The sequence below is a fragment of the Salvelinus namaycush genome, unplaced genomic scaffold (genome assembly GCF_016432855.1).
Source record: "Salvelinus namaycush isolate Seneca unplaced genomic scaffold, SaNama_1.0 Scaffold179, whole genome shotgun sequence".
Taxonomy (NCBI): Eukaryota; Metazoa; Chordata; class Actinopteri; order Salmoniformes; family Salmonidae; genus Salvelinus; species Salvelinus namaycush.
Genome location: NW_024058552.1, coordinates 57,268 through 68,057, shown reverse-complemented (window position 1 = coordinate 68,057; position 10,790 = coordinate 57,268). Strand labels below are relative to the sequence as shown.

At 42.5% G+C, this 10,790-nt stretch overlaps 1 protein-coding gene across 3 annotated transcripts; it reads right to left on the bottom strand.

Annotated features, from left to right (window-relative positions):
- Positions 1 to 1,480: 1,480 nt before the first annotated feature.
- Positions 1,481 to 9,571, bottom strand: LOC120037634 (armadillo repeat-containing X-linked protein 4-like). 3 transcript variants are annotated; one of them, XM_038983631.1, is made up of 5 exons: positions 9,389 to 9,571; positions 8,617 to 8,760; positions 7,299 to 7,370; positions 3,587 to 3,645; positions 1,481 to 2,307 (listed from the first exon to the last, which is right to left on the bottom strand). In XM_038983631.1, the coding sequence occupies exons 1-5, from the start codon at positions 9,521 to 9,523 to the stop codon at positions 1,566 to 1,568; spliced, it is 1,152 nt and encodes a 383-aa protein (XP_038839559.1). In that variant the 5' UTR covers positions 9,524 to 9,571; the 3' UTR covers positions 1,481 to 1,565. The 3 variants fall into 3 exon arrangements, with proteins under 3 accessions (XP_038839559.1, XP_038839562.1, XP_038839560.1); XM_038983634.1 differs by having other exon boundaries at positions 1,481 to 2,283; XM_038983632.1 differs by having other exon boundaries at positions 1,484 to 2,329.
- Positions 9,572 to 10,790: the final 1,219 nt, after the last annotated feature.

Here is a 10,790-nt window from a genome sequence, read left to right as displayed (position 1 = left end):
TTTTATAAATTTAGCGATGAGCATTAAAAAAAAAAAAAAATACGCATTTATATAAGGAGCTGGCAACTCGTTTCTCATATCTTACCCAGAGGGCCACTGGATTTCAACATCTAAACAACGTGAACAGGCTGTGTTGTTCAAGCCGTTGGAGACAGACGGTGTACTCATAACAACTGGTTACCGACCTCGTTAGCATGCAAATAGATCCAAATTGGCTAGACTTTAGATATAAAAGAGGAGCTGGCTACTCACTGGCACGTGGGCTTGAGAGATTATTTATGAGACCCGTGTTAATGTTCTAGAATGGCTGTTACCAGAAGGTGGACATTATGAGTAGTTGTGCATTGCGCATGGATCTGGTTAATTAAAAAAATATATATATTTATGGTATTTTCATAGACAGACTTGAAAGCCAGATGAGTGATTATTGCAACAACAAAAAAAAGCCGGTTAAACTATTTTGATAAAATAATGATTAGATTATGGTTGTGGAAGGCTTATCTATATTCAGACTTTGTATACATTTACAAGCCCTGAATTCATTGGATTAACCCTGATGCTTTGAAACTCAGTGTATTGGCCTTTAATTGTGCAACAATGATTATTTAGAAAAATGTTTAAAACATTTTTAACGGGTTCCCTACTCAAACTAACCTCCTGAATCCCCCCTCCTTTAACCAGTGTAGTAACAATGACTACGGTTACATGCACACAATAATTATATTATTATTATATTATTATTATTGATTATTGTGGATAGTCAGATTAATGTAATAGTTCATTTTAAAACGTTTACACGCTTTGCAAGAAGACGATTTCCCTAATAATTCTGTTACCATGTTACCATGATATCAGGCTACCTGATCCTGTTACCATGGACACATCTGAAATCAGGCTACCTGATCCTGTTACCATGGACACATCTGAAATCAGGCTACCTGATCCTGTTGACATGGACACATCTGAAATCAGGCTACCTGATCCTGTTACCATGGACACATCTGAAATCAGGCTACCTGATCCTGTTACCATGGACACATCTGATATCAGGCTACCTGATCCTGTTACCATGGACACATCTGAAATCAGGCTACCTGATCCTGTTTACATGGACACATCTGAAATCAGACTACCTGATCCTGTTACCATGGACACATCTGAAATCAGGCTACCTGATCCTGTTACCATGGACACATCTGAAATCAGACTACCTGATCCTGTTGACATGGACACATCTGAAATCAGGCTACTTGATCCTGTTACCATGGACACATCTGAAATCAGGCTACTTGATCCTGTTTACATGGACACATCTGATATCAGACTACCTGATCCTGTTACCATGGACACATCTGAAATCAGGCTACCTGATCCTGTTACCATGGACACATCTGAAATCAGGCTACCCAGGGACTTGGATAAATGCAGAAAATTACCAAATCAAAATAAATGTTCTACCACAGGGAGCATCTTATTTTTGGGAAGCATATTTTATTCTGAGTTCAGACATATAACGTTTGCACGTGAAAACCACTTTGAGACGCATACATTCAATTGTTTCGAACTCACTTCACTTGGCGCTGAAAAGCGAGGCTGGTGCTAGCACATGGGCTGATCAAATACGCTGCCGGAACTCTGGTCAGATACGCCGCCGGAACTCTGGTCAGATACGCCGCCGGAACTCTGGTCAGATACGCCGCCGGAACTCTGGTCAGATACGCCGCCGGAACTCTGGTCAGATACGCCGCCGGAACTCTGGTCAGATACGCCGCCGGAACTCTGGTCAGATACGCCGCCGGAACTCTGGTCAGATACGCCGCCGGAACTCTGGTCAAATACGCCGCCGGAACTCTGGTCAGATACGCCGCCGGAACTCTGGTCAGATACGCCGCCGGAACTCTGGTCAGATACGCCGCCGGAACTCTGGTCAGATACGCCGCCGGAACTCTGGTCAGATACGCCGCCGGAACTCTGGTCAGATACGCCGCCGGAACTCTGGTCAGATACGCCGCCGGAACTCTGGTCAGATACGCCGCCGGAACTCTGGTCAGATACGCCGCCGGAACTCTGGTCAGATACGCCGCCGGAACTCTGGTCAGATACGCCGCCGGAACTCTGGTCAGATACGCCGCCGGAACTCTGGTCAAATACGCCGCCGGAACTCTGGTCAAATACGCCGCCGGAACTCTGGTCAAATACGCCGCCGGAACTCTGGTCAGATACGCCGCCGGAACTCTGGTCAGATACGCCGCCGGAACTCTGGTCAAATACGCCGCTGGAACTCTGGTCAAATAAGCCGCCGGAACTCTGATTAAGGGGTTCACATGTCCTAATAATTAATAAATAATACTCTGAGAACCAGGTGTTTTAATCGCCGCATGCTTACTTAGATTTTGACCATACGCCGATTAAGATAAGCAGAGAATGGTGCTTACATGACTAATGCCGTACTCAGCCTTCAGCCATAACCAGTTTAATATCCAAGTATTACCGTGCATGTAAACGTACTCAATGTAATGATAATAACATTGTATCGTCATCAGCACAGCCTAAGGACGAATTTATGAAGAAGTACAAGTATCCTGATCAAAATCGAATCAGATGTTAATTGGTCACATGCACACGTTTAGCAGATGTGTAGCGAAATGCTTTTTATTTTTTTTTAGGTTCCCCTTTCTGCAAAATCTGTGTCACCATCGGCCCAAGAGGGCATCTTTCTTAACTAATGGCGCAAGGTCAGGGTTCAGATCCCACCAGTTAAGACGTTGGTTTCCAGAGCGCAAGGTCAGGGTTCAGATCCCACCAGTTAAGATGTTGCTTTCCAGAGCGTGAGGTCAGGGTTCAGATCCCACCAGTTAAGATGTTGGTTTCCAGAACGTGAGGTCAGGGTTCAGATCCCACCAATTAAGACGTTGGTTTCCAGAACGTGAGGTCAGGGTTCAGATCCCACCAGTTAAGACGTTGGTTTCCAGAGCGCGAGGTCAGGGTTCAGATCCCACCAGTTACATACACATGTAGCCTAACACCCTTCCCTCCATGAACCAACTTCACTCACTTCTCTCCCTCAGGGTTCAGATCCCACCAGTTAAAACGTTGGTTTCCAAGGTTACTCACTTCTCTCCCTCAGGGTTCAGATCCCACCAGTTAAAACGTTGGTTTCCAAGGTTACTCACTTCTCTCCCTCAGGGTTCAGATCCCACCAGTTAAGACGTTGGTTTCCAAGGTTACTCACTTCTCTCCCTCAGGGTTCAGATCCCACCAGTTAAAACGTTGGTTTCCAAGGTTACTCACTTCTCTCCCTCAGGGTTCAGATCCCACCAGTTAAAACGTTGGTTTCCAAAGTTACTCACTTCTCTCCCTCAGGGTTCAGATCCCACCAGTTAAAACGTTGGTTTCCAAGGTTACTCACTTCTCTCCCTCAGGGTTCAGATCCCACCAGTTAAAACGTTGGTTTCCAAGGTTACTCACTTCTCTCCCTCAGGGTTCAGATCCCATCAGTTAAGACGTTGGTTTCCAAGGTTACTCACTTCTCTCCCTCAGGGTTCAAATCCCACCAGTTAAGACGTTGGTTTCCAAGGTTACTCACTTCTCTCCCTGCAGCTTGTTGGTCTTCACAATGAGGTCCTGGGTCTGATCCTTGGCTGCCTGTTGAAACACACAAGAGACCCGTAAGTAATTCAAGTTCTTCACAGTCATCTCAGCTGAAAGAAATTAACCAAATACAACTGTAGGTCTTTAGGCTGAAAAAGAAAAACTATATAGGGAATAGGGAGCTATTAGAGACACAGCCCATGTCTGTTTTGGAAGTGATTTACAGTAGTTAGATACCTTTAATCTGCTGGTCATCTCTTAACTCTTAACAACAGGTGATTTACACTAGTTAGACAGATATTTTTTTATTTAACTAGGCCTACCCCTGCCAAACCCTAACCCGGACAGCGCTGGGCCTATTGTGCGCCTCCCCTATGGGACTCCCAATCACGGTTGGTTGCGATACAGCCTGGAATCGAACCAGGGTCTGTAGTGACGCGTCTAGCACTGAGATGCAGTGCCTTACACGGCTGAGCAGCTCAGGAGGAACCTTCGATCAGATATACACTGCTCAAAAAAATAAAGGGAACACTTAAACAACACAATGTAACTCCAAGTCAATCAGTTTGATTTCACAGAAGTGTGATTGACTTGGAGTTACATTGTGTTGTTTAAGTGTTCCCTTTATTTTTTTGAGCAGTATAGTTGAAGTCAGAAGTTTACATTCACCTTCAAAACATTTAAACTCAGTTTTTCACAATTCCTGAAATTTAATCCAAGTCAAAATTCCCCGTCTTAGGTCAGTTAGGGTTACCACTTTATTTTAAGAATGTGAAATGTCAGAATAATAGTAGAGATAATTATTTATTTCACATTCCCAGTGGGTCAGAAGTTTACATACACTCAATTAGTATTTGGTAGCATTGCCTTTAAATTCTTTAACTTGGGTCAAACGTTTCGGGTATTCTTCCACGAGCTTCCCACAATAAGTTGGGTGAATTTTGGCCCATTCTTCCTGACAGAGCTGGTGTAACTGAGTCAGGTTTGTAGGCCTCCTTGCTCGCACATGCTTTTTCAGTTCTGCCCACAAATTTTCTATAGGATTGAGGTCAGGGCTTTGTGATGGCCACTCCAATAACATGACTTTGTTGTCCTTAAGCCATTTTGCCAAAACTTTGGAAGTATGCTTGGGGTCATTGTCCATTTGGAAGACCCATTTGTGACCAAGCTTTAACTTCCTGACTGATGTCTTGACATGTTGCTTCAATATATCCACATAATTTTCCATTCCCATGATGCCATCTATTTTGTGAAGTGCACCAGTCCCTTCTGCAGCAAAGCACCCCCACAACATGATGCTGCCACCCCCGTGCTTCACGGTTGGGATGGTGTTCTTCGGCTTGCAAGCCTCCCCCTTTTTCCTCCAAACATAACAATGGTCATTATGGCCAAACAGTTCTATTTTTGTTTCATCAGACCAGAGGACATTTCTCCAAAAATTACAATCTTTGTCCTCGTGTGTAGTTGCAAACCATAGTCCGGCTTTTTTATGGCGGTTTGGGAGCAGTGGCTTCTTCCTTGCTGAGCGGCCTTTCAGGTTACGTCGATATAGGACTCGTTTGACTGTGGATATAGATACTTTTGTACCTGTTTCCGCCAGCATCTTCACAAGGTCCTTTGCTGTTGTTCTGGGATTGATTTGCACTTTTGGCACAAAAACAGAACACATCTCCTTCCTGAGCGGTATGACGGCTGTGTGGTGTTTATACTTGCGTACAATTGTTTGTACAGATGAACGTGGTACCTTCAGCATTTGGAAATTGCTCCCAAGGATGAACCAGCCTTGTGGATGTCTACAATTTCTTCTCTGAGGTCTTGGCTGATTTCTTTTGATTTTCTCATGATGTCAAGCAAAGAGGCACTGAGTTTGAAGGTAGGCCTTGAAATACATCCACAGATACACCTTCAATTGACTCAAATGATGTCAATTAGCCTATCAGAAGCTTCTAAAGCTATGACATCATTTTCTGGAATTTTCCAAGCTGTTTAAAGGCACAGTCAACTTGGTGTATGTAAACTTCTGACCCACTGGATTTGTGATACAGTGAATTATAACTGAAATAATCTGTCTGTAAACAACTGTTGGAAAAATGACTTGTGTCATGCACAAAGTAGATGTCCTAGCCGACTTGCAAAAACTATAGTTTGTTAACTTCTTTGTGATAGGGGGCAGCACTTTTGGATGAATAGCGTGCCCATAGTCAACTGCCTCCTACTCTGTCCCAGATGCTAATATATGCATATTATTATTACTATTGGATATAAAACACTCTGAAGTTTCTAAAACTGTTTGAATGATGTCTGTGAGTATAACAGAACTCATATGGCAGGCAAAAACCTGAGAAAAAATCCAAACAGGAAGTGAGAATTCTGAGGCTGGTCGATGTTCAACTCATCGCCTATTCAATTCCCTGTACGATATGGATCTGTTCGAACTTCCTACGCCTTCCACTAGATGGCAACAGTCTGTAGAACGTGGAATGAAGCCTCTACTGTGATGTTGAGCCAGATGGGAGGTGTTTCAGTCATTGGTCTGGCAGAATGCCAGTTCCTGGTCACACGCGTTCCAAACGATATCGTCTTGCTTTCCATTACTTCTAGAGACACAAAGGAATTCTCCGGTTGGAACGTTATTGGATAGTTATGATAACAACATCCTGAAGATTGATTCTCTACTTAGTTTGACCAGTTTATGCGACCTGTAATATAACTTTTTGAAGTTTTCGTCCGAGTTCGCCTGCATCTGCGCGAGCGTTTGGACATGTGCACTAAACGTGCTAGCAAAAGTAGCTACTTAGACATAAGTAATGGACATTATCGAACAAAACAACGATTTATTGTGGAACTAGGATTCCTGGGAGTGCATTCTGATGAAGATAATCAAAGGTAAGGGAATATTTATGATGTAATTTCGTATTTCTGTTGACTCCAACATGGCGGAGAAATGTTGTTATATCTGAGCGCCGTCTCAGATTACTGCATGGTGTGCTTTTTCCGCAAAGTGTTTTTGAAATCTGACACAGCGGTTGCATTAAGAACAAGTGTATCTTTAATTCTATGTAAAACATGTATCTTTCATCAAAGTGTATGATGAGTATTTCTGTTATTAGATGTGGCTCTCTGCAATTTCTCCGGATTTTTTGGAGGCATTTCTGAACATGGCGCCAATGTAAACTAAGATTTTGGATATAAATATGCACATTATCGAACAAAACATACATGTATTGTGTAACATGATGTCCTATGAGTGTCATCTGATGAAGATCATCAAAGGTTAGTGATTAATTTTATCTCTATTTCTGCTTTTTGTGACTCCTCTCTTTGGCTGGGAAAATAGCTGTGTTTTTCTGTGGCTATGTACTGACCTAACATAATCGTTTGGTGTGCTTTCGCCGTAAATCCTTTTTGAAATCAGATTCACAACATGTGTAGCTTTAATTTGATGTCTTTCATGTGTGATTTCATGAAAGATTGATTTTTATAGTAATATATTTGAATTTGGCGCGCTGCATTTTTCTGGCTTTTGGCCAAGTGGGACGTTAGCGTCCCACATATCCCAGAGAAGTTAACAAGAAATTTGTGGAGTGGTTAAAAAACAAGTTTTAATGACGCCAACCTAAGTGTATGTAAACTTCCGACTTCAACTGTACATTCAATCTGCTGGTCATCTCTTCACAACAGGTGCTTTACAGTAGTTAGTTAGATACCTTCAATCTGCTGGTCATCTCTTCACAACAGGTGCTCATGGCCTGGACGTCCTCGTGCACACTCTCAAGCTCCTAGGAGGAAGCAGAAACATGTCAAAGACAGTCATTCAATCAGTCTGCAAAGGTTATCAGGGCTTCTTGAATTTCACAAGCAGAATTTAACAAGCAAGAAGCCATATAACGATTTGTATTACACTGTACCAGTGTTGTAGTACTCGGAGTCCAGGACTCTCTGACTCAAGTCTGATTTTCATGGCTTGTGACTCGACCATTGGTGATTCGGACTAGTGACTTGTATTTGCACTTGAACTGGATATAAAAGGGTATTTATGAGTGTGCATAAGGCTACCACGATGAGCAGAATGTTAGCAGCGAGGGTTCTGTTCTCTAGCAGTGGGAAGGCCGCACCACACCCCGGCACACTCAGCTGGTGAGCTGCCATGATCGTGGGCAGGCAGGCTCCGCCTCCAGCTCCGCCTCCAGCTCCGCCTCCAATCATAGGCTACGCATTGCGCAAGCGATTCTCTTTTTGATATTGAAAACAACACTAGCATTGAGTTTAATAGTAAACAACAGTCTAGCTGTTGTTTACTATGTAGGCCGTCTTTGAATTTGCTGTCTCGCTCTACCCTCCCACAGCCAGTTCTGACAAGTCTCCCTTTAGTTTTCACTCTGCAACCAAAAACCGACACAAATATCAGTGCGCAACTACACAAAAAAAAAGTAACAGAACCAGATATACCATTCATTTATGTAGTAAATAAGTAGTGAAACACAGTTATTGAGTAGAACTTGTGAGGTGGTGATGAATATTAAATTACTTTTTTAAATTTTTATTAGAGTTGTAGATATACTGCCATCTGATGGCTACTAGAAACAATTTCATAATAAGAACTAGTATAAATTGATGGACTCGTGACTCGAGCACAGGGGACTTCGAACTTGACTAGAGGTTTAGTGACTTGACTACAACACTGCATTGTACTAGCTAGCTAGAGTGAGCTGAAATGCAACGTCATTACACCTTTTTAAAACGCCACCGAAAATTACACTTCCAGGTTTAAAAATGGCGGCTAACACAACTTACGCCAACATCGCAGTTCGGTCGCTAACTTTATTTCGAATTTCAAAGGACCAACCCGATCTAATATCAACTAAATCACGTAATTTGAAGAGATTAAGAAAGTCTGATTTAGCTGATTAAACCACGCACATATTGCTATCTGATTTCACATCAAGTACAACAAAGTGCTTTAAAGGCATATGCATTCAGTCCCCCCTGTAGTCTAAAGTCTAAGTTAAACTTTCAACTAGCTACCTCTTTGACATCTTTAAATATCCTGGCAAACTCTTCGTTGATGTTCAGGCTCCGTCTCTCGATGTCCCCCCGCAGGTTCCGACGGGTCCGAAGACTGTTCTCTGTGAAGAACACCGACAGAGCCTTCAGAGCTTCCAACATCTCCTACAATACAAGAGGGATGGTTATCAATGCGACGTTGGCTAACACTGGATCGGCTAAAGTTGGCAAATAAATGACATGCCGTTTCTATTACTAAATGTAGTAGCGCTCGCCCCGTTTGTAGTCCTTCAAAAAACTGAAAAGAGTTAGCCATGGCTCGTTGATTAAAGCCTATGGAGAAATGAATAGGGTTTTTGGATAAACACTGTAAATAAGGTCTGTGGTAAACACAGACTTAGATCTTTTTCTATAACGATAATAACAGTCAGATAACATTTATGAATTACAAAGCTTTTAATGTTCTTGTTTTGATTACATAAATACATCAAAATTCACAGTGACGTCAGTCGACGAACAAAACGTATACTATTTTACCACAGACCTTATTTTAGTCGTTCATAAAGAGCCATGGCGGAGTTAGCATCCGTTGGTGCTTATACAGAGATGTCAATACTAATGCTCTCTATGGAACAATTAGGAATGAGATATCAAATGAAATACAGAAATCAATTAGCTACTAAGGTTAGCTTGCTAGATAGGAGATCACAAGTGCGATATATATGCGTTCCTCCTAGCTAGCATTGAGATTTGACCAGTCATTTTCATCAACGAGGACTCGACTTGGTCTTACCTTGTCATTATCTAGCCTGGTCTCTAGAATTTTATTGAGTTTCCTAGACAGTGGGTTATTCTGCTGAGAAGGCACATTGCCACTGTTTTGAATTAAAGCGGTTTCAGTTGACATTTCGACTTTATTCTCTGACATTGTAAACAATCCTCTCCACGTCAACCAGGAAGATGTTTGGTGCGTCGGCAATAAATGTCCGGGTAGATACATAGAACACAAAGGCAGGAATAGTCCTGCATTGTGTAGTACAACCCTTATTATTACCAGTAGTATACTTTATTATTCGATTACAGAGTAACAATTTATGTTGTGTGCATGAACCCCTTACAGATTATATAATTCATATTGGTTATATAGTATGGCGGTTATAAAGAACATAAAAGTAAACAAAGAAAATACATGGGATTACTTTTTTTTTTTAAATAGATCTTCCCTAGAAAGACCAACATAAATAATCTTGTGGGGGTATGAAAACCCCAACAATGACACAGAATAAATACATTGGATAGCTACACAGTCACAGATATTATTGCATTACATTGTAGAGGAATTGGATTGTGTCCTGCTCTGTGTTCACTCTAGACCTCTCAGAGGGAAACAGGGTTATGACTTTCAGTGGTCTCTCTCTCTCTCACACACATGCATAAAAAAAAAAAGTTTGTAAATTAGCAGACGCTCTTATCCAGAGCGACTTACAGCGAGTGCATTCATCTTAAGACAGCTAAATGGGACAACCACATATCACATGCATAGAAAGTAAATGTTTCCTCAATAACGTTGCCATCAGGAGAGTCAAAGGGGGGGGGGGGGGCAAGGCTGGTTCAGGTTTAATTAATTATAAAAAATAATGGGGGGGTTGAGGTGAGGAGGAGGATTATTTAAGATACTGTTTGAAGAGTTTTGGGAGAGAAGAGCAACGATTGTGACGGCCCATGACCATCTGGGGAGGGGCTGAGTGGTTAGGGTTGGAGGAAAGGACACAGAAAAGGAAACAAAGTAGTGATCAGAGACCTGGAGGGGGGTTGCAGTGAGATTAGTAGGAGAACAGAGACCTGGAGGGGGGTTACAGTGAGATTAGTAGGAGAACAGAGACCTGGAGGGGGGTTACAGTGAGATTAGTAGGAGAACAGAGACCTGGAGGGGGTTACAGTGAGATTAGTAGGAGAACAGAGACCTGGAGGGGGGTTACAGTGAGATTAGTAGGAGAACAGAGACCTGGAGGGGGGTTACAGTGAGATTAGTAGGAGAACAGAGACCTGGAGGAGGGTTACAGTGAGATTAGTAGGAGAACAGAGACCTGGAGGGGGTTGCAGTGAGATTAGTAGGAGAATAGAGACCTGGAGGGGGGTTACAGTGAGATTAGTAGGAGAACAGAGACCTGGAGGGGGGTTACAGTGAGATTAGT

Excerpts from the sequence above, each read along its gene's own strand:
- LOC120037634 (XM_038983631.1), bottom strand. The coding sequence starts at position 9,523 with ATGTCAGAGAATAAAGTCGAAATGTCAACTGAAACCGCTTTAATTCAA. Across the intron at positions 8,761-9,388 it reads CCAGGCTAGATAATGACAAG|GAGATGTTGGAAGCTCTGAA; the intron begins GTAAGACCAAGT and ends CTTGTATTGTAG. Across the intron at positions 3,646-7,298 it reads AGATGACCAGCAGATTGAAG|GCAGCCAAGGATCAGACCCA; the intron begins GTATCTAACTAA and ends GTGTTTCAACAG.